This window comes from Danio rerio, chromosome 7, assembly GCF_052040795.2.
Source record: "Danio rerio strain M-AB ecotype USA chromosome 7, GRCz13ab, whole genome shotgun sequence".
Classification (NCBI taxonomy): domain Eukaryota; kingdom Metazoa; phylum Chordata; class Actinopteri; order Cypriniformes; family Danionidae; genus Danio; species Danio rerio.
Genome location: NC_141027.1, coordinates 9,754,142 through 9,778,355, shown reverse-complemented (window position 1 = coordinate 9,778,355; position 24,214 = coordinate 9,754,142). Strand labels below are relative to the sequence as shown.

General features: G+C 36.4%; 3 protein-coding genes and 1 long non-coding RNA gene across 6 annotated transcripts in view; 2 read left to right on the top strand and 2 right to left on the bottom strand.

Moving 5' to 3' along the window:
* The window catches only part of pcsk6 (proprotein convertase subtilisin/kexin type 6), an 884,625-nt gene that overhangs the window by 101,143 nt on the left and 759,268 nt on the right, over window positions 1-24,214 (bottom strand). The window lies entirely within an intron of this gene.
* Window positions 3,793-11,756, top strand: LOC147843025 (uncharacterized). Its single transcript, XR_015495373.1, has 3 exons — window positions 3,793-7,600; window positions 8,289-10,661; window positions 10,904-11,756. It is a non-coding gene; the product is annotated as an uncharacterized LOC147843025 (long non-coding RNA).
* On the bottom strand, window positions 8,361-23,320 carry LOC141375297 (uncharacterized). Its single transcript, XM_087260483.1, has 2 exons — window positions 23,097-23,320; window positions 8,361-11,463 (listed from the first exon to the last, which is right to left on the bottom strand). Exon 2 carries the CDS (start codon window positions 10,982-10,984, stop codon window positions 10,028-10,030), a length of 957 nt encoding a protein of 318 aa, XP_087116609.1. The 5' UTR covers window positions 10,985-11,463; window positions 23,097-23,320; the 3' UTR covers window positions 8,361-10,027.
* The window catches only part of aldh1a3 (aldehyde dehydrogenase 1 family, member A3), an 87,336-nt gene continuing 81,214 nt past the window's right edge, over window positions 18,093-24,214 (top strand). For 2 of the 3 annotated variants that reach the window (XR_015494945.1, XR_015494946.1), the window contains exons 1-3: window positions 18,093-18,250; window positions 22,246-22,350; window positions 23,156-23,296. Coding sequence is in view for 1 of the 3 variants with exons in the window: in NM_001044745.1 (NP_001038210.1) it covers window positions 18,152-18,250; window positions 22,246-22,350; window positions 23,156-23,296 (345 nt within the window). In the remaining 2 variants the exon portion in view is untranslated. 3 annotated transcript variants of the gene reach the window in all.

The window sequence follows — 24,214 nt, the reverse complement described above, 5'->3', positions numbered from 1 at the left end:
CTTTTAACTTCTCCCCAGCCTCCCACTGGCCTGCAGCAGGTTTACACACACACACACACAAGTGAATGCTGCTCTCTCATTGGCTGTAGGCGATCGCTGATGTTATTTTCAGTCAAAACTCAATTCACACGGCATGATTTGAATCGCCGACAGCTCCAGGTATTCAGCACGCCAAATATCTCACAGGCATCGGCGACTCATCGGCGATTCTCTCAGATCGCGTCTTTGAAAGTTCATACTGTGTGATTGGCACTCACGTGCACGAGCAGCGATTTGCCTGTGATTTCAGGCATTTGTCGGCGATTTCTCAAAACCTGTCGGCGAGCCAAAATCGGGGCTAAAATCACGCAGTCTGAACTAGGCATAAGAAAACACAGATGCAAGAAGCTGGCAGCTACAAAGTATGGGCAAATTCTCTTGTTTCTAAAAATACTTCATATTCTTGGTTGTATTAATAAAAAATACAACTAATAAGTAATAAAAACTCAATTTATGTTTGTGCATCACTAAACGATGTGCTGTTATAAGGCTAAAAAACTGAATGAAGCAGTTGTTAAAAAACAAAACGTACATATACCATAGGAAAGGTATGACAGAAAACTTTGGCGGTTTTAAAACCTTGACTTTTCCAAACCACGGTATACCTTAAAATTGGTCCCATGCCTAATAGTACTTGCACATCTATGATGTAAATCTCCTGTTCCACCACATCCCAAAGGTGCTCTATCGGATTGAGCTCTGGTGAGTGTGGAGGCCATTCAAGTACAGTGAACTCATTGTCATGTTCAGGAAACCAGTCTGAGATGATTCAGGCTTTATGACACGGCGTATTATCCTGCTGAAAGTAGTCATCAGAAGATGGGTACACTGTGGTCTTAAAGGGATGGACATGAACTTCAGCAGATCGTCTTGACCATACATGCATTGAGTTGCTGCCATGCGATTGGCTGGTTAGAAATTTGCATTAACGAGCAGTTAGACAGGTGTACCTAATAAAGTGGCCGGTAAGTGTATATGTCAACATTATTCCTCTAAAGGTTGGTTGAGGTCAGTTTAACTCACCTGTTGTCATTAATATGTAAAACATATGTTAATTAATTCTTCATGACTATATAATAATGCATCTTCTGTACACTGTAGTGTCTCGTCAGCTCAAACCTGTATATTAAACCTACGATACGCTTCTTTAAACATAGTGTTGCGGTCTGACTGTCACCCAGCACCTGTATAAAGGTGATTTAGCTGAACGCCTGCGTGTCTTATTAAAAAACCCCAAAGTGAGCTTGAGTTTCATCCACCGCAACCGCAGTCCTTTCACTGTTTACCTCTCGCTCTTTAATAAGCAGTTTCATCTGTTCATTATGCTCCAGGGAACCATTGAGCTCAAAGTGCAACGACACGTGCGAACAATAGCTAACTTTGGTCGTTCGCTCACAGGCCAAAAGTGAGATGTAAACAGTGTTCGGTCATTCAATCTTCTGCTTTTGACAAGGAGTCCTAATGGAGTCACAAAAGCAGCTCAGGCTGTAGGTCGTCTGACTCGCGACACACCATCAGCCGGGCCACGTTTCACACTCTGGTCGCATAAAACACCTTAAACTTCCTGTCGTGTTCGGGTCAAATCTGACCGATTTACAACTTAAAACACTCATGAATATTGTGTTTTACATCTGATCGCCTCAAGGCCTTATGATATCCTCCACACTATGCATTTGAATATATAAAAGTGATGATCCACTCTTTCTTTGAAATTTGAGTGTTTTAATCGATTTTGTTACACCTGTGGTGTTCCGGGTCAAAAGTGACCGCCATAGGAAATGAATAGGTAACAAGACTACATTCATCCATCAAGCAGAAAACATTCCTATACACACCAACCAACTCACACCCACACATTCACATTCAGACACACATTTCAGACTGAACAACGTCTTTTGCAGGTACACATCTCCAAGCAAATCGTGCTAAATTGTATGAATGAGAACTTACGAATTCATACAGATTAGCCACTAAACCAATAAGTTATGAATTGCCATGAGATAGTGTTGAATCCTCTATTGCGAATCAACTCCCTGATAAAACAATCTAGTTGTACAAACAGGTGTCTGTTATGTGAACCCATCAGTGTGTCTTTCTTTCTTAAACCGTTATCATCTCGCTTGAAAATGACCGAAGTATAACTAGTGCTAGTTCTGTGTCCATACTCACTATCTATATCCTCCGCCACTATCCGCTACTGTATATTAGTCCACTAATATAGTCCAATTGAAGGACTGAATGAAAATTTAAACACTCAGATCACATGAAATCATTTTGTTTTGTGCTGTGGTGGCAAGCGGCAACCTCCCGCTCTCTCTCAGAAAGCCAATACAGAAGTAACTAAAACTGCAATTCATCCGAAATTCCGCTAGTCCTGGCCGCTCCTGGCTCCAAAACAGAGCAAATTTCAATTGAGCCCACTGTTAGAATGGCCAACTTTACAGCAGAAAAAAAGGTGTTTACAGCCTGGTACAAAAAAGATTTTGGTTAATACAGGTAATATTACCCTTCATGACAACTGTGAGGGGGTGAATTTTATTATAACTCATCCGTTTCCTTTATATTAAGTTATATTAAGTTTGCATAATTAAGGGTGTTAGGTGCTAGGTGCTAGGTCTCGTTGGTCGCCGTCACGTCACCTCAGCTGAATCCTGCAGATTAGCCACTGAACTCGGCATATTTATCGTATTTCTGTGTTGTTTTATGTGGCTTTACACAGTCAACTGCCTTTTGGACTTGTTTCCTACTATTATTAGATGGCATGGCATGCTGAGTGCACTTAATTGTGCTCACAAACCATTCACGTGGCCTCCGTTTCCCATGTGAGTAAAGTTATATACTTATATACCATCTTTATACATGTATTTGTTTTATTTAAGATCATTTATCGTTTATATTTATATTTAGAGCTGTAATGCACTGCAGAATCTGACAGATTGATTAGCTGTAGGCTCTAGAACAGTCATCTGAAGCGTTGTCATGCAGTGTTTTGCTGGATTTCATTAATAGTCTTACATTAACTAACACAGACTATATCTGAAGTGTTTGGAAGTAATTCGCGTTTTCCTCCTGTTGAAAAACGTCATAAGAACAATGTTTAGTGGCTCAATGTATTACAGCAGTGTTTTTACAAGTCTAAATACTTTATTGATATTGCAACAAGAATCAGTCCAAGGCACTCGAGTAAAGTGAAAAAATTAAAAAGCCTTTATTCACATGGCAAAATCTCTAAAAACCTACGAGTTTCGGCAGAAGTCTGCCTTCATCAGGGTAACATACCAAGCACAAGTGGTCAGAATACAAACGAGTCACAGGTGATAAAGTATTAAGCATTTCTCCCAAAGTAAAGTGTGTCTTAACCAGGTCCAAGCTAAATGCCAGCAGGTGTCTGTAGCTCCACTCACTCTCCGCCTCTTTGCCCTTGTTTGGTATCTCGCCGTGGGTGTGATGACGCGCGAACAAAATGGCGACAGTTGGTCGCACCTACTTGTGGCTTCTTTTGCGCTCTTTAGAAACCTGTGGGTGACGTCACGGATACTACGTCCATATATTTTACAGTCTATGTGTGGTGGTTGATAAATTTACATTTAGTCATTTAGCAGACGCTTTTATCCAAAGCGACTTACAAATAAGGACAAGGAAGCAATTTACACAACTAAGAGCAACAATGAATAAGTGCTATAGGCAAGTTTCAGGTCTGTAAAGTCTAAGAAGGGAAGTATTAGTAGTATTAGTTTTTTTTTTTTTTTTTTTGGGTACAGTTAGTGTGATATTCAGAGAGGCAATTGCAGATTAGGAAGTGTAGTGGAGACTAAATAGTTGAGTTTTTAGTCGTTTCTTGAAAGTAGCGAGTGACTCTGCTGTTCTGATGTAGTTAGGGAGTTCATTCCACCAACTGGGCAGATTGAGCGTGAGCGTTCGCGAAAGTGATTTCTTCCCTCTTTGGGATGGAACCACGAGGCGACGTTCATTCACAGAACGCAAGTTTCTGGAGGGCACATAGATCTGCAGAAGTGAGAGCAGATAAGAAGGAGCAAGGCCAGAAGTCACTTTGTAGGCAAACATCAGAGCTTTGAATTTGATGCGAGCAGCAACTGTCAGCCAGTGCAAACGGATGAGCAGCGGAGTGACATAAATCATTTAGATGGATTGAAATTTCGATATCTTTAGTCAGACCCTGTGATAGTTATTTAAGCGAGCTGTCTATTAGTAATGAAACAAAGTATTTTCGTTTCTGTCATCTATTGGTTATTTGTAATATATTATCAGTGCCTGTTTGTACTTTTCCCCTGCAGTTTTTTTATGTCTAGTTCCTCTAAATTCATGCTAACACCATGTTGAGACATTGTTCACAGCTAAAGAATGTAAAATAAAAAAATTGCTGGTTAAAAATAGATTTTTGTGCTAATATAAGAGCAGTAAAAACAAGTCGGTCAAATTTGACTGGGAACACTAAAGTAAGGTGCGGGATGTTAACACAGAACTAGGGTTAAAGTACACATGAAATCAAAACCATGTTGATTTGGTTAGCTCACATTGCTAGTTTTCTGGTGAACAATTCATCTGTGCATATCATTAAGAAAAGAAACAACAGTTTGCTCTTGTGATCTTTAATTGAAATCTGAATATGCGCTTCCTGTTTGTTTTCAGTTTAATTCCCAGATGAAGTCTGTCTGAGGTATTGGGAGTGGCCAACATACTAAGCCACGCCCCTCCAGCTGTCAGAAATGGTGAGCAGGAGGAGTTTGTTAGGCTTTAGTAACTCTTCCCAAACCCTTTTCCAGATATTTCTGAATGAAATGCCTACTTGACCATATCTGTCAACATTAGGATGCGAAAATAAGGGATATGCCCACCATAATAAGGGATTTACCCCCCCCCCCCCTTAAAAAATCCCCAAATTATTAAATATGTTAATTTGGAGTTGTTTCATAGTAAATAAACAGTTAAATAGACAGTAATATGTTTTACAATTATTATTAACAAATGAAAAATAAATATATACATTAGCAGCAAATACATTAGCAAACAGTTCAGCTTATTAAAATTAATAGCCATTACAATGACATAGAATCAAGCTATCAAATCTCAAATTCTCCACTGTAACTTACACATTCTGATTAAAGAGAAAAGAATGAATCTCTCATTTATTGAGATTTTTTTATTACATTAAATAACAGGTGTCACTTTAAAAATGCACACATCTAACATTATACTGAAAGCATTCGACTGCTTTCCTTACATTTTATGCTCATTTAAGATGAAATTAGTTGTGTTTGAGGAAAAAAAAAAAAAAACACCAAGATCGACATCCTTATATGTTATTATTATTATGATTTATAATTTGTGTATGTCTGTTTAAACAAGCACCCAAAAGCCAGACCTTCTCCGCTTCAAATCGCGTGTACAGAATCCGTTTGGGAAACAGCGTCTGTTTATCACTTTGGAGCACGTCAGCTGACAGTCACGCACCAATATATGACTGTTTTGAGGATTGTATAGGATGGGCGACGGCACCTGTAATCAAAAGGAAATGGAATCGCGCCGTTTTTAGTATTTATTTATAAGTGTTTTCATTCCTAAACAAAACGAAAGCACAGAAGACTCGTGTTTTAGAGCATGGGGCGCCCCCTGTTGGTTTGGCAGTATGGGTTGCGTATAGGGAGGCTCGGCTGTTAAGAGAAAGACTGAAAATAAGGGAGAAATACGGGAAAATACCTTTACGGGATGATAGCGGGATAGAACAGTAAAATACGGGAGAATCTCGGAAGAACGGGAGGGTTGACAGGTATGTACTTGACTACATCCAATCAGCTTAATAAACTGATTCTATTTTTGACCAAGTCAGTGCACCATAACCCTAAAAACCCCTACCGACAAAGTCAATTCAATCATAAATGATTTGAACCGCATATTATACTGCTGTGCAGTTTTACAAAACATAACATAAACTTCCATTAAATCTTTTTTATTACGTTGTGACAGTAAAAAAAGACGTGAGAGAGAAGCTATTGCTGCAATTTCAGCAAACCGTCCACAAGCAGGTCGTTTCATCAAGTATGAAACGCGAGCCTGGAGCGGAGAAACTCGCCGATGACTGACGTTATATCTAAGGTTCTTTTGTTGGACAGTTTTCCTCAATGAGCTTGCAAATTGCTGTGATCTTGTGCACAAAGCGCTTCTCTCACTATAGCAGTGATGGAGCAAACCTGCTGTTGGAGACTGAGAGACAGCAGAGTCTGGATCACAGTTCACTTCAAAGAGTAGAAGATACAAAAGAAGAGCTTTTCACACACACACACACACACACACACACACACATTTACAATAACTCCAAACCGATATCAATTACTCAGCCAGGGTTTGGGTGCTTGCCAGGTTGTTTCTGATTGGTTGCTAGGGTGTTTCTGATTGGTTGCTAAGGTGTGCCTGATTGGTTTCCTATAGTTCTGGGGGTTGACATACTCTGTGTTCTTTTAAAATCTCTTTATGGCAAGTCATTTCACTGTAGCCGTCTTTGAAATTTCTCTCAGGTATTGTTTTTGAATGGGGAAACATCAAATTCTCAGACACTGTTTGCTAAGCTTACGATTAAATTTCAGAATTGGAATCACCAATAAAACTAAACAACAATGTCTTAAATTCAGATCTCAAAACTCAGGACCTCTTGTAGTACTAAGCATAGCAAAGTCCACTAAAGGAGGTCGAGCCTTCTCATATATGGCTCCTAAACTCTGGAATAGCCTTCCTGATAAAGTCCAAGGCTCAGACACACTCTCGCAGTTCAAAACAAGATTAAAGGCCTATCTTTTTAGTAAACCATACACTCAATACATCACATAACGGTATAATGCATGATTGTGTTCCCTACAGGTGAGTAGGCTTGACAAACCACCAGTAGGACACTGTTCCTGTTCCTGTACACCAGGCACTCTGCGGCCATCTTTGAAACGCCTCTCAGGCTTTGTTTTTGAAAGGGGAAACATGTAATTATTAAAAACGGTTTGCTAAATTTACAATTAAATTTTATATTTGGAATCACAAATAAAATTAAGCAACAAAAGTCTCTTAAGTTTAATTTGAAACAGAATCATGACAGCTATTTTAGAGCATGTACTGGGCACACCAACCTTTTTTCCCCATCCTTAAAATCGCAAAACACAAATTCTGACATGTCCATCAAGTGCAGCTCTGATAAGCGTTTGTAAGGGATAAAGTGCATCCAAAGGGTTATCGCAGAATAAACCCCGACAGGCTAATCAACAGCCTGACGCGATTCAATTTCATTTTTAGAATCAACAATAAAACTAAACAACAACAGTCTCTTAAATTTAGATCTCAAAACTCAGGACTTCTTCTAGTACCCATAATAGCAAAGTCTACTAAAGGAGGTCGAGCCTTTTCATATATGGCTCCTAAACTCTGGAATAGCCTTCCTGATAATGTTTGAGGCTCAGTCACACTCTCACAGTTCAAAACAAGATTAAAGGCCTATCTTTTTAGTAAAGCATACGCTCAATACATCACATAACGTTATGATGCATGATTTTGTTCCCTACAGGTGAGTAGGCTTGACAAACCACCAGTAGGACACTATTCCTGTCTTATTACACCAGGCACTCTGCGGCCATCTTTGAAACGCCTCTCGGGCTTTGTTTTTGAAGGGGGAAACATGTAATTATTAAAAACGGTTTGCTAAATTTACAGTTAAATTTTATATTTGGAATCACAAATAAAATTAAGCAACAAAAGTCTCTTAAGTTTAATTTGAAACAGAATCATGACAGCTATTTTAGAGCATGTACTGGGCACACCAACCTTTTTTCCCCATCCTTAAAATCGCAAAACATAAATTCTGACATGTCCATCAAGTGCAGCTCTGATAAGCGTTTGTAAAGGATAAAGTACATCCAAATGGTTATCGCAGAATAAACCCCGACAGGCTTATCAACAGCCTGACGCGATTCAATTTCGTTTTTAGAATCAACAATAAAACTAAACAACAACAGTCTCTTAAATTTAGATCTCAAAACTCAGGACTTCTTCTAGTACCCATAATAGCAAAGTCTACTAAAGGAGGTCGAGCCTTTTCATATATGGCTCCTAAACTCTGGAATAGCCTTCCTGATAATGTTTGAGGCTCAGTCACACTCTCACAGTTCAAAACAAGATTAAAGGCCTATCTTTTTAGTAAAGCATACGCTCAATACATCACATAACGTTATGATCCATGATTTTGTTCCCTACAGGTGAGTAGGCTTGACAAACCACCAGTAGGACACTATTCCTGTCTTATTACACCAGGCACTTTTTGTCTCTTTAAGGCAAGTCCTTTTACTCTGCGACCATCTTTGAAACGCCTCTCAGGCATTGTTTTTAAAGGGGGAAACATTCAATTCTCAGAAACGGTTTGCTTAACGTACGATTAAATTTCATATTTGGAATCACCAATAAAATTAAGCAACAACAGTCTCTTAAATTTAGTTTAAAAGAGAATAATGACAGCCAATTTAAAACCATGCGCTGGGCCCACCAACCTTTATTTCCATCCTTTAAATAGCAAAAGTCGGATTCTGACATGTCCTACGTGCAGCTGCAACATGCTTTTGTAAGGGATAAAGAACATCCAGGAAGTTTCCTGATGGGATTCAATTTCATTTTTGGAATCACCAATTAAATTAAACAACCAACGGTGTCTTAAATTTGGATCTCAAAACCCAGGACTTCTTGTTGTACCAAGCATAGCAAAGTCCACTAAAGGAGGTCGAGCCTTCTTATATATGGCTCCTAAACTCTGTAATAGCTTTCCTGGTAATCTCCAAGGCTCAGACACAGTCTCTCAGTTCAAAACAATATATGTTTCAACAGACACCTCAGCAACTTTGTCTCTGGTTTAAAATCTCCTAAAATGTTATGACAAAAGAAATGCGAGACTACATATGTATAAAAAATCAAGACTTAATGAGTCTAAGTGATGTTTTTAATAGTCTCATGCATATTTTATGGTCATATCACATTTAGATGGGTTTGGCAGATTATAAAATTTTATGCAGGACACATAATTATGTGATGCGTGCAAACAGAACAGCGACATGTTAAAAGCAGCTCTCGGTAGCAACAGATACAACACAAACACACTACTGAATGAACTATGCTCTTTCTCCTGCTGACTGTTGTAAGTTTCAGTGTTTTCAAAACAGTGAGGAGATGATCATTGGTCAGATCGGGTTTATGAGGCTTAACCGCGACCTCCTCATCGACTAAACTCAAGCATCTCACAGCCATGGAAAACGCGTACAATTTCATGAATGTCGTATTTTTCCTGCTGCATTTGGATTCTTCATCTCTTCATTCATACAGTACTACATGTTTAGACGTAACAGAAAAACTGGCCAAATGCTAATGCATGGTGACAGACGCCCAGAGGAGAAAGATGTGGAGAAATTTGAAGAACTAAGCCTCCCGTCCCTCTGGACAAGACAGCCATAAAAGACCTTTCTTTGGAGTGAATTTGACTTTCACATTAGAAAGTCTGCCCGAGGAAAACCTTTATTGGTCTTAAGGTCAATATATTGACTTTGTTTTAAATTTCTGCAGATAACCATTCACAGTAGCAGTAGTTGAGAAGGAAGAGATTCCTAAATTGTATTAGGGAGGAGGCAAGTCACAGTGAGACTCGCGAGGAGAGGGACTGGATAGAATTACCACCAAACCACTTCACCCACATGGCTTCTTGTCTACAGCTCCCCAAGCTTCCTTGATGCATTTATCCTCCTCAACTCTGACTCCCATATGCGTTCAAGCGACTTCAGCATGTGTCTACATTACTCCAGCCTGAGATCCTAGGCGCCAGATTTACCAGAGTTTCCCAAATGGTTACCAGATCCAACAAGTTCTCAGAAAAGGTGTCAGATCACCCACAGATCCCTGAATAGGCGTCAGATACACCAGAGTTCCCTGAATGGGTGCCAGAGCTGCCACCAGAATCTTACAAATGGCTACCTGAATCGTGACCTCCCAGTGCTGCTAGAGCCATGTGACCTCCTAGTATTGCCAAAGTCGTGTGACCTCCTAGTGTCGCCAAAGTCGTGTGACCTCCTAGTGTCGCCAGAGTCGTGTGACCTCCTAGTGTCGCCAGAGTCGTGTGACCTCCTAGTGTCGCCAAAGTCGTGTGACCTCCTAGTATTGCCAAAGTCGTGTGACCTCCTAGTGTCGCCAAAGTCGTGTGACCTCCTAGTGTCGCCAAAGTCGTGTGACCTCCTAGTGTCGCCAAAGTCGTGTGACCTCCTAGTGTCGCCAGAGTCGTGTGACCTCCTAGTGTCGCCAAAGTCGTGTGACCTCCTAGTGTCGCCAAAGTCGTGTGACCTAGTGTCGCCAAAGTCGTGTGACCTCCTAGTGTCGTCAGAGTCGTGTGACCTCCTAGTGTCGCCTGAGTCGTGTGACCTCCTAGTGTCGGCATAGTCGTGTGACCTCCTAGTATTGCCAAAGTCGTGTGACCTTCTAGTGTCGCCAAAGTTGTGTGACCTCCTAGTGTCGCCAAAGTCGTGTGACCTCCTAGTGTCGCCAGAGTCGTGTGACCTCCTAGTGTCGCCAAAGTCGTGTGACCTCCTAGTGTCGCCAGAGTCGTGTGACCTCCTAGTGTTGCCAGAGTCGTGTGACCTCCTAGTGTCGGCATAGTTGTGTGACCTCCTAGTGTCGGCATAGTCGTGTGACCTCCTAGTGTCGGCATAGTCGTGTGACCTCCTAGTGTCGGCATAGTCGTGTGACCTTCTAGTGTCGCCAAAGTCGTGTGACCTCCTAGTATCGCCCGAGTCGTGTGACCTCCTAGTGTCGCCAGAGTCTTGTGACCTCCTATTATTGCCAGAGTCGTGTGACCTCCTAGTGTCGCCAGAGTCGTGTGACCTTCTAGTGTCGGCATAGTCGTGTGACCTCCTAGTGTCGGCATAGTCGTGTGACCTCCTAGTGTCGCCAGAGTCGTGTGACCTCCCAGTGCTGCCAGAGCCAAATGACCTTTCAGTGCCGTCAAAGCTGTGGCACATGCCTAAGCATTCTGACTCACTGGGATTGTCTGACCTGCCGATGCCTCTTGACTCAAAACCTCCTAATCCACCGGGGTTGACTGACCTGCCAGTGTCTCCTGACCCAGACTCTACTGATCCTTCAGGGTTGTCTGACCTGCCAGTGCCTGCTGACCCAGACCCTCCTGATCCACCAGGGTTTTTGAACCTGTCAGTGCCTACTGACCCAGTGGCTCCTGATCCACTGTTACTGCTCCACTCTTCAGGTACCCCTCAGCTCCATGCCCAAGGACTGCCTCTGCTCCATGCCTCAGGGGTGCCTTTGGAGGATTTATGTTACAGTCCCTGTCCTGTCCAAGTGACTGACTGTCTGTTTGTCTGTCTGTCTGTCTCTCTATCCATCCATCTATCCAACATGTTTACACATTACACTATTTATCTGTTTGTCTATCTATCCATCTGAAAGGACAGCCCTATTTAAAGGTATGTCTTCATACATGGTGGGTTTTGTGTAGCAGGTCTCAGTCGGTGCAGCAGAATATAATCATATGTGCTTGTTTGCTTCGCTTTTATCCAGTATATTTTGCAACAAGCCTGAGCACTCTTTATTTAGTGAAAAGGCTCTTTGTGTGGCCTTTGGACACCTGGAGGGAGTTTTCTGAGGATCACTGCTCCTCCTCGCTGCCCTCTCTGATCTCCAAAAGAAAAAAAAGAAGCTCTAATTCTAATAACTGTAGAAAATAGTGCCATAATACTAAATAAATGAATGATTTTTATTAATAGTTATAATCTTCAATATATTCAATATTTTCTTGTCCTCTTCAGTAACTAGAAAACCAAAATGTTGCCAGATGTTGGACTTATAAGAGGACGAGACATCCTCTATTTCAGCTGCACTCATATTGGCCTGCTACTGCTGCTAATTCAAGCAATCTGAATGCATGTTAGTGATGGGTCGTTCATAAACGATTCGTTCATTTTGAACGAATCTTCGATATGACTCGGGAACTACGAGTCCTCTCAGGGAGTGATTCAATCATCCGCGCATGCGCACATTTGTGCAGGTGATATCGTTCATTTCAAGTCTTTTGAATCGTTCATCGCGGAAAGGCAAAAGCCAATCATATGCGTTTAGAGCCGGAAAAAGAATTGATCCGTTCATCTCTCGAGTCCTCTATCGGGTCTGAGTCATTCGTTCATCACAGGCCAATCATATGCGTTTAGAGCCGGAAAAAGAATTGATCCGTTCATCTCTCGAGTCCTCTATCGGGTCTGAGTCATTCGTTCATCACAGGCCAATCATATGCGTTTAGAGCCGGAAAAAGAATTGATCCGTTCATCTCTCGAGTCCTCTATCGGGTCTGAGTCACTCGTTCATCACAGGCCAATCATATGCGTTTAGAGCCGGAAAAAGAATTGATCCGTTCATCTCTCGAGTCCTCTATCGGGTCTGAGTCACTCGTTCATCACAGGCCAATCATATGCGTTTAGAGCCGGAAAAAGAATTGATCCGTTCATCTCTCGAGTCCTCTATCGGGTCTGAGTCATTCGTTCATCACAGGCCAATCATATGCGTTTAGAGCTGGAAAAAGAATTGAATTGAAAGGTGAACTAATTATCATGGCTCCTATTGACTCACACTGTTTACATTGGTTAAGATTATATGTGACTGTCAGTGTAACGTGAACGAACCACTGATATTTGAAGACATGAAGAGGTGAGCTGAGCAAAGACACAACAAAACCTTCATAGACAAAAGAGCAGGTAAACATTGAATGATTATTTTCTCCTTCTTATAGTTTTCTATTTATGACTTATTTGTCGTGCAGTCAACCTTTTAGGTTAGTTGTAGATGTGTTTGGAAGCAATTCGTAACATTTTAATAATATTTTGGCAAATTGAACCAAATGAACGAAATGACTCGAAAAATGATTCGTTCATCTTGATGAACGAGACTCATAGATCCGAGTCAGTAAAATGATCCGAACTTCCCATCACTAATGCATGTGACAGCAGGTGGAATGTAGCTCAACCAATAAAAGAAAATAGATGTCATATTGCAATAAAATTGTCATAAGGCCACGATGCATATTGTGACATTTTTGTATTGCATTAAATTGTACCACAATATATTGTTACACCCCTCATAAAACTAATGGTGTAAATAAATGAAGTAGTTTAAAAAAAGTAAAGCATCTGTCGGTAATCTCAGGGTGTGAATGAGCCAAAGTTAATAGTGTTAGAGATTTATTCAAATCCCACGTAAGAACCACGGTACATAATCTCTGGGAATATTGTCATTTATACGAGCTCACGATGTATTGTTTGAAAAAGCTTTCATGCATTACTTGATATGAAGTGTGTATGTGTGTGTTTTCAGTAGTTGGAGCACCTGTTGTCTTCAGTTAAATCTCAGCATTGTTGTCAGTCTTGTGCGCTTTCATTGAGCTGTGTTGAGGGAAGTGTCTGCGTTTCTTTGAGGATGCGCTCATTAGCATTAGCGGGGTAATGCTGCTAAACGCGCCTGAAGTCTGGAGCTCAGAAGATCCCTGACCTTCATTTAAAAGGTGTTGAACGCCAATTAAGCAGAGCAGCGGAGCCTGGAGGACCAGCACCTGCCTCTGCTTTCCCACCAGCTCAAACCCTTCACCACTGACAGCCGCTGATCAAAAGTGAACACGGTTGGATTTGATGGCTAGTGGATGAACCAAATTTTGCTCTTTTCTGTCAACGTGAACCAAATTTGACTTGAAGTGAGCTGGATAATGACACAGTGAGCAGACAAATATACAAAACTGTCAAATTAACTGATTTACTGAGGGAAGGAACTACAGTGAATTACATGATACACTGCAAATAATCTATGAGAAAAAAAATTATGCAAATTGCTGTCTGTCTGTCTGTATGTCTATCTATCTATCTATCTATCTATCTATCTATCTATCTATCTATCTATCTATCTATCTATCTATCTATCTATCTATCTGTCTGTCTGTCTATCTATCTATCTATCTATCTATCTATCTATCTATCTATCTATCTATCTATCTATCTATCTATCTATCTATCTATCTATCTATCTATCTATCTATCTATATATATATATATATATATATATATATATATATATATATATATATATATATATATATATGAGCAATATCACACGAGTAGCAGTGAGCGCAGGCAGAGTGTCTTAGTGCCGCCACCAGTGCCGATATACAGCCATATTGCACTGCTACGAGTGTGATATTGCATTTATACAACAGTTTGATGGCATAATTGTGTATATAAAAGGAAAATCAAACACAGAGAGTTTCAAAAACCCTTTTGTATGAGGAACTACTTTCTTCCACATTGGATTCAAATCATAAGCTGACAGTTAAACAGTTGAGTAAAGAGGCTGTAGGAGTTCTGATATTGCAGAATATCGCACGAATCAGATTCGAGAACCAGACAGTACTGTTGTGTGTGTGTATATATATATATATATATATATATATATATATATATATATATATATATATATATAGTTAAAGGCAGAATTATTAGCCCCCCCTGTTTATTTTTTTCCTAAATTTAAGGAAGAGAACATTTTTTTCAACACATTTCTAATCATGATAGTTTTAATAACTCATTTCTAATAACTGGTTTATTTTATCTTTGCCATGATGACAGTAAATAATATTGGACTTGATATTTTTCAAGACACTTCTATACAGCTTTAAGTGACATTTAAAGGCTTAACTAGCTTAATTAGGTTAACTAGGCAGGTTAGGGTAATTAAGCAAGTTAATGTATATATTAAAAAAATATATACCTTAAAGGAGCAATATTGACCCTAAAATGGTCATGAAAAAATGTAAAACTGCTTTTATTCTAGCCTAAATAAAGCAAATAAGACTTTCTCCAGAAGAAAAAATATTATCAGACATACTGTGAAAATTTCCTTGCTCTGTTAATCATCATTTGGGAAATATTTAAAAAGGAAATAATTCTGACTTCAACTATATATTTATATATAAAACATTTGAGTATTTTTAGAGGACCTAAAGATCTCTTTTGATTCACTTTACTTGCTTCGACTCAGATATTTCGCATTTGTACAATTTAGTATGATTTGCTCATCCCCCAATGATGGTTCACTGAAAAAACTGATTCATTAGATTTTTTTAATAGTTGCAAACTATTTGTATTGGCTGAATTGAACATTACTAAATCCATTTTCTTTCAGTCCATTAAAACTGTTTGCAACCACTTACCTTTAAAAAATTGTAAATCCAGGAAATAATTTTTCAGTGTTGGGGTTAGGGGTGGGGTTTGGTACCAGACCTCCTTTTAAAAATCTTACATTTTTGGATGAACTCGTATTAATTTGTATGAATTAGCCACTAATTTGACAAAACGTAAGATGTACCCATTTGCTTGTGAGATAATTTATTGGTATGAACCTGCTAGAAACAAAGCTGAATTATTTACATTTAATAACTGCACTGTAAAAAATAAAGTTGTAAAAAATAGAGTTGACTTAAACATTTAAAGAGCAACCTGCTGCATGAAATTTTGAGTTTATTAAGCTTCAGTGGTTGAACTTGTGCCAAATAATGTTTTTAAGTTGACTGAAAAGGCTGTCTTTTAAAGTGAAGTATACTTTATCTGATAATCCAGCACAACTTCAACCACTAAAGCTTAATAAACTCAAAAGTTCTTTGCAGCCAGTTGCTTTAAAAATTTAAGTTAACTCAACTTTTTTTTTTTTACAGTGGTAAATGCTCAAATAAAGAAATCAAAATTTAAAGTCTACTCAGCTCATTTTTTTACTTTCACTGAACAAACATGCAGTTAAATTGTTTTTATGGGTAAATTCAAGCTCAAAAATATCTCCACCCAATTTACAACTTTAAACCGAGTAAACAATTTATAAGTTGGATTTTTTATACTGTGGCAAACTCTGCAATATCCATGCATTTATTGAATTGAATTCATAGTGAATTTATTTGAGCTAAATAACAAAACTATATTGTCGTTTTAGAGCCCTGAATATGTTTTATTATTGAGTTTTGCAAGAATTGTGCCTGTTATTGATCAGATCTGTATCAACATTGAACTAACATGAGCCATTTACAACATTGAACTAACATGACATTTACATTTATCCAAAAAGTGACTGACAAATACTGTTTTGTATAAAGCTCTATATGAATAAATGTGACTTAAATATCACAATTCTTTTCACTGCATTTTTCCATTGCAATACATTTCTTCTCATTATGCAACATCGATGCTTTGATTGAATTGAATTCCTACTGAATTTACTTGAGCTGAATAACACTAACTACACTGTCTTTTTAGAGTTGTGAATCTGTTTTATAGCTGAGCTTTTTAGAGTTGATAGTTATTGATCAGATCTGAATCAACACTGAACTGAAATAAGCCGAATAACGTCACAATTGTCTTTTTAAATCTGCAAAAAATGATAATTTGCCTTTTAATTAATGTGACGCTACAAATGCGACTCACAAATATGCTGATTCAAATCTGATCTGAATTTTATTCGAATTGTCTCATATTTAATAAAGTGAATCTCTTTTGCTTCTGTGAAGCTGTTTTGAACCGTATAAAGCTCTATATCAGGGGTCAACAAACTTGTTCCTGGAGGGCCGGTGTCCAACAGATCTTAGCTCCAACCCTAATCAAACACACCTGAACAAGCTAATCAAGGTCTTACTAGGTATACTTAAAACATTCAAGCAGGTGTGTTGAAGCAAGTTGGAGCCAAAACCTGCAGGGACACCGGCCCTCCAGGACCGAGATTGGTGACCCCTGTTATATATGAATGAATGTGACTTAATTATCACAATTCTTTATATTTTTATACTTTATATTTTTGCATTGCAACATGTTTCTTCTCGTTCTTTCTTATTTGAGCTGAATGACACAAACTAGATCGTCTTTTTAGAGCTGCCAATCCGTTTTATAGCTGAGTTTTGCAAAAATCAACACTGTTATTGATCAGATCTGAATCAACACTGAACTTAAATGAGCCGAATAACTTCACTATTGTCTTTTTAAATCTGCAAAAATGCTAATTTGCCTCATAATTGAAGTATGCACAATCAATTTGTTAATGTGACACTTCAAAAGCAACTCGCAAAAATACTCTAAATCAAATATGATTTGAATTTACTTTGTAATTTCCTCATATTTGATGCAGCAATTCTCTTTTGTTCCTGTGAAGCTGTTTTGAACCGGGCTAAACAGTATAAAGCTCTATATGAATAAACCTGACTTAAATATCACAATTCTTTTCATTGCGTTTTTACATTGCAACATGTTTCTTCTTGTTCTGCCTCTCTCTTTCTCTCTCTCTCTCTCTCTCTCTCTCTGAGCCTTGCCCTCATTAGGACGTGTTTAGAAAGCTGCTGAAGTGAGAAATGGGCCCGCGAGAGCTCGTTGTCCTAATTAAACTTTGACAAGAAGAGTGACAAGAAGCAATGGAGGGGAAACAATGGCAACAGTGTCCGAGTATGAGCCCAAAGCTGGGAAAGTCTTTGTCCCGCCGAACAAAAGCATTTGTTTGCACGTATTCAACTCCACTCAACTTCACCAGGCCCAGGTGCAAAAACCAACTTCGAGATGAACATCAGAACGCATCACACCTTGGCCCATCTGATGCCCGGCCCGCCGTCGCCTTCAATCCGTCCCGCCGCCAGCAGATCAAAGACGCCGTGTTACAATGTAAATATTGCCGGACAATTAATTCACACTCATTACCTCCGGGTGCCTGCCGTAAAGACACAGCCAATCACTTTAGAGGATCGCAAAAACATTCCAAAAGCGCAGCGGTTTTCCACAGCCTGATCTGCGGAGGCTTCCCAAAGGAAAGGCGGATCTGGAAAACAGCATGTTTGGTGTCTAAATGGCTGATTCACTGGCAGGTGGGACTGTGTTTGTCATGGTAGGCGGAGAACAGACTTGCCTGAAGGGGAGGACCTTTCAAAAACTTCTTATAAAGTGTCTGCTGGATGTGGAATCATGTTCAGTCCACACAATAATCTACTCTACAGCACTTCTTCTTCTTCTTCTTCATTGCTATGGCACAGAACGGGACTATAGAGAATGGGGACTCTCGAAACACGTCCCCTCCACCTCTGCCTCAACCTGTGAAGATCACTGAGATCAAACACACTAAGGTAAAGCTTCTTATGTAAAACTCTACTATTCCTGTTGAGGACTTATACAACTTCAGCTGTTCAAAATCAAGCTTTATATAGAAGCTGATGACTTTTAAAGGTTTGCAAAGTTTATTAGGAAAGTTGGTCTGGTGGATTAAAGAGCAACAATAAACAAGATACCGATTTAGAAGCTACTGATCAGTTTACTGTCATATGGGAAAAATAATTAGGTTCATTTGAGTGGTGTTAAACGAGGGATGCATTGTCATGTTTTCATATTGCATATTACTGTACGCATTTCATGTACATGAACATTAGTTTAATATTAAATTTAAGTTATGATTATATGATTACAATGTTAAACATTATTTAAAATTATTAAATCTTTAATTATTTACTTATTGAATAACTTAATATTTTATTAAGTTATATTTTAACTTTTATTTTTGAAATATATTTTAAAATATTTTATTATCATATTTTTAGATGGGGGCTTTAATAGGACTTTAATATTTACACACACATGCACGTGTGATCTAACGGTTTGTCTTTAAATTAAAGGTAATGCATATTTTGTGTCCAAGCAAATTAATGAACTCATTTAAGTTTATTTAACTTATTTTTAATACTTTTAATTTAAGATATTTATATAATTAGGTATATATTTGTTTTCTTTTTATGTAATGACAGTGTTTATGAACTAGATATTTAAAATTATTACATTTTTCCTAATTTCTTAATCACTTTTGTGGGCAGGTTAATGACCTAAATATTAGATGTAGATATTCAGAAAGTTGTTCTGGTGAATTTAAGAGCAACAATCAACAAGATACTGATTTGGAAATCCTACTGATTAGTTCACTGTCATATGAATATAATAACCAAGTTATACTGAGAAAAATTAATTGGAAAGTGGGTTAATTTGAGTGGTTTTAAACGAGGGATGCATTGTCATGTTTTCATATTCCACATTCCTGTACGTATTTCTTGTACAGGCACATTTAGAAACTTATTTAAGTCATAGTTATATAATTACAATTTTAAACAATATTTAACATTATTAACTCTTTATTTATTTACTTATTAAACAACTTATTATGTTACTTAAATGTATTTAATCATTTGTAGATGAGTTAAGGACTTTAATATTTACACACACAAGCAAGTATATACACACTATTCATGCATAGAGGAGTCAGTGATCTAATAGTTTGCCTTTATTAAACTTTTTTATTTATATTTCATAAAAGTCAATACATGTTTTGTGTACAATCAAGTGAATACGCGTATTTAAGTTAATTTAACTTTTTTTTAATACATTTGATTTGAGATATTTACATAATTATATATATTTTTATTTTGTAATGACAGTGTTAATGAACTAGATATTAATAATTATTCTTTTTTTCTCTCGTAATTTCTTAATCAGTTTTGTGGGCAGGTTACAGACCTAAATATTACATATAGATATTCAGAAAGTTGTTCTGGTGAATTAAAGAGCAACAAGATACTGATTTGGAAATCCTACTGATCAGTTTACTGTCATATGAATATAATAACCAAGTTATACTGAGAAAAAAATTTAGAAAGAAGGTTAATTTGAGTGGTTTTAAACGAGGGATGCATTGTCATGCTTTCATATTCCATATTACTGTACGCATTTAATGTACAGGCACATTAATAAACCTTTCAAAGTAATAATTATATAATTAAACATTATTTACAATTATTAAATCTTTACTTATTTACTTATTAAACAACTTATTGTGTTATTTAAAACTATTTAATCATATTTGTAGACGGGTTAAGGACTTACACACACGCACTGAACAACTTTCAATTCATTTGTGTGGAGGAGTCAGTGATCTAATAGTTTGCCATTATTAAACTTTTTTATTAATATTTTATAGAAGTTAAAACATATTTTGTGTACAAGCAAGTTAATAAACTCATTTAAGTTTATTTAACTTATTTTAAATTCATTTTATTTGAGATTTTTATATGATAGATATTTTCTTAGTTTTATTGATTTTGTAATGACAGTGTTACTTAGCTAGATATTTAAATGAATTAAGTTTTCCATATTTCTTAATCATATTTGTGAATTATTATTGAAAAATAATTAATGAAGTAGGTTAATTTGAGTGGTTTTAATCGAGGGATGCATTGTCATGTTTTCATATTCCCTATTCCTGTGCGCATTTCATGTACAGGCACATTAATAAACTTGTTTAAGTTGTATAATGTTAAACGTAGCTTTAAATTATTACATTTTTACTTATTAAATAACTTAATTTCTTATTTAAAAGTACTCAATATGTGTAGATGAGTAAAGGGCTTTATTATTTAAGCACACATTTTTTATTTATATCTTATAGTTAATACATATTTTTTGCACAAGCAAGTTAATAAACGTATTTAAGTTTATTTAGCTTATTTTTAATACATTTTATTTTACATATTTACATAATTAGATGGGTTTTTTTTTCATTTTGTAATGACAGTGTTAATAAACGGGATATTTAAAATTATTCCATTTTTCCTTATTTCAATTTTCTTATTTCTTATTTTTTTCTTATTTTTTAATTTCTTTTTTTTATCATATTTGAAGGTTTGTAGATTTCTCGGTCATATTTGCAGGTTAATGACCTAAATATTAGATATAGATCAAAGATTAAAGAGCTCCAATAAACACGATACTGATTTGGAAAACCTACTGGTCAGTTCACTGTCATTTGAGTGTAATAGCCAAGTTATACTGAGAAACATTCATTTGAAAGTGGGTTAATTTGAGAGGTTTTAAACGAGGGATGCATAGTTATGTTTTCATATTCCTGTACGTATTTCATGTGCAGGCGCATTAATAAACTTATTTAAGTTATAATTATTTAATTACAATGTTAAACGTTATTTGAAATTATTACATTTTTACACCTATTAAATAACTTTACTAATAATTAAACTAACTAACTATATATATATATATATATATATATATATATATATATATATAAAATTTGTAAATAACTTTCAATTCATACGTGTGGAGGAGTCAGTGATCTAATAGTTTGCCTACATTAAACTTTTTTATTCATATTTTAAAAATGTTAATACATATTTTGTGTACAAGCAAGTTAATAAACTCATTTATTCATGTATTTATTCCATATTCCTGTACGTATTTTATGTACAGGCGCATTAATAAACTTGTTTAATATATAATTATATAATATTTGGTGTTTATTTTGTAATTACAATTTAATGTTTTATTTTGTAATTTTAAAATATTGTTTTTAGATTTATTTACTTATTAAAAAGCTTATTATTTTATTTTAAAGTATTCAACTATATTTGAAGATGGGTTAATGATTTAAATATTTACACATATATGTATTAAATGATACACACACACACACACACACACACACACACACACATATATATATATATATATATATATATATATATATATATATATATTGTGTTATTTATGTTATTTACGTTATTATGTTAATTATGTTATTTACATTTCTAAACCACTTTCTATTCATGTGTGTGGAGGAGTCGTGATCTAATAGTTTGCTTTAATTCAAATTTTGGAAAAGTTAACACATATTTTGTGTACAAGCAAGTTAATGAACTTATTTAAGTTATAATAAACTTTATTTTAGATATTTACATAATTACATATGTTTCACATTTATTCATTTTGTAATGACAGTGTTAATGAACTAGATATTTAAAAATATTCAAATAATTAAATCATATTTGTAGGCAGATTATTGACCTAAATAGTCACACACACACACACAAACACACGCACTTGTTATTTCTATTTATACCTTATGGATGAGTCGGTGAACTAACAGTTTGTATTAATTTATTGAAAGGTTTCTATTCATAGTTTGGAAAAGCTTTTCATAATCATGTTGTCATTCTTATTCATCTATTTGATCATCGAATACATCTTATCATCTTAATCATCGAATACATCTTAATCGTATTTGTTTCAGATTTTCATCAATAACGAATGGCACACGTCGAGCAAAGGGAAGCAGTTTCCTACAATCAACCCGGCAACAGGTGTCAAGATCTGCGACATCGAGGAGGCGGATAAAGTGAGAGGAACTTGACTATTTAAATCAATTTAAAAAAAAGATTTACAATCTGTCATGTCATTTTTAATTACAGTTATAATTAATCATGTAAATATATGACATCTGGTTAAGAAAATAAACTCATTTTGTTGATGATATCTATGAGATTTTTAGAGTTTGTCATGTAAAAGAGTGTATTATTTGTTTTATGCAATTACATTATTGTATTTAGCTGATATACTATTAAATTATAGGTCACAAACAATGAACAACACATTTACTACAGTATTTTTGTGAACATTGCTTAATGAAATTAAAGCTTGTTAGTTCTTCTAACTAATGTATTAACTGGTTAACTCGTAATTATTCAAATAATGCATTACTAAACTTTTAAATTAACATTAAATATGATTAATAACCTCTGTAGTTATTGTAGTCATTGTGTAGCTAAACACTTTAACATGAATGCAACCTTATTGTGAAGTGTGTCCAAATTATATTCCTTTCATTAGACTGTTAAACTAGATATGCTTATGAAATTGATTTGAGTTTATTTTATGTTGCATGATTAATGATTTTCCCTGCAGATGCATGATTTATGTTGTTGTTATACTATGAATATGATTTCAGAATCAATGTATGCATACATAGCCTTTTATTTAGCTTCACTGTGATTTGCCTTTTGATACAGGAATGATTCGTTAACAATATTACACGCTATTATTCTGCAATTTTAAATTAATGATAGCTATAATTGATTGATTTACCTTTGATATGTCACGTGGTTGTTGTCACTGTAGTGTAACATGCTGCTGTGATTGTTCAGGCTGATGTGGATGAGGCGGTGAAAGCTGCTAAAGCTGCGGGTCAGAGAGGCTCGGTGTGGCGGAGGATGGACGCGTCGAGCCGCGGAAGGTTATTAAACAGACTCGCCGATCTGCTGGAGCGGGAGCGCGCCGTGCTCGCGGTGAGTTTTGATTGTTAAACTGTCGCGCGCATGCGGTCTGGAACGCACATTCTATTTTGACGTTTCATTAGCGACGTCACTCATTTGAAGTTGAGTTCAGCTCGTCTTCGCGGGTTTTTCTGTCAGAAACGAATTCCTTTCAAGGCCTAAGTTGCATGTATCGATAATGTTGTGTCAGTTTGTGGCATAAGGATTTTTTTACAGTGTAGATAGATCGATATATTAGATGTATTTTCAGTCAGAAACTAATGTTAATCTCTTTCAAGGCTAAAGTTGCACATATTGATAACATTGTGTCTGTTTGTGACATGAAGACATACAGACAGACAGACAGACAGACAGACAGACAGACAGACAGACAGACAGACAGACAGACAGACAGACAGACAGACAGACAGACAGATAGATAGATAGATAGATAGATAGATAGATAGATAGATAGATAGATAGATAGATAGATAGATAGATAGATAGATAGATGTATTTTCAGTCAGAAACCAATCCCCTCATGGCTAACTGCGGTAAAGTTAGTTTGACGTTTGACATTCTTTAGACATTCAGTTTCAAACTAATTCAATTCTTTGCCCATGTTATAGTTTAGCTAATAGGTCAGATAGGCATAAATATGTGCCCTTTATGTTGCACAAGGCTTAATTTTTCAATAAAATAAAATTACCCTTACGAATGAATTAAACAATTCAAGCATATGAAATCACACAATAAAACCAGTATCAAAATGTTCAGAAAAACATCAAAAGTATTGCACAAGACTCTGTTTTTGGAATTTGTACTTCATTTATTATATAATATTTTTAAAGTAACTTTTAATGTAAAAATGAAAAATTAAATCAGAAAATTAAACTCTGACACCATTTGAGATAGTTACCCACATCGATAACATTGTGTTTGTTTCTGATT

Excerpts from the sequence above, each read along its gene's own strand:
- LOC141375297 (XM_087260483.1), bottom strand. The coding sequence starts at position 10,984 with ATGCCGACACTAGGAGGTCACACGACTATGCCGACACTAGAAGGTCAC.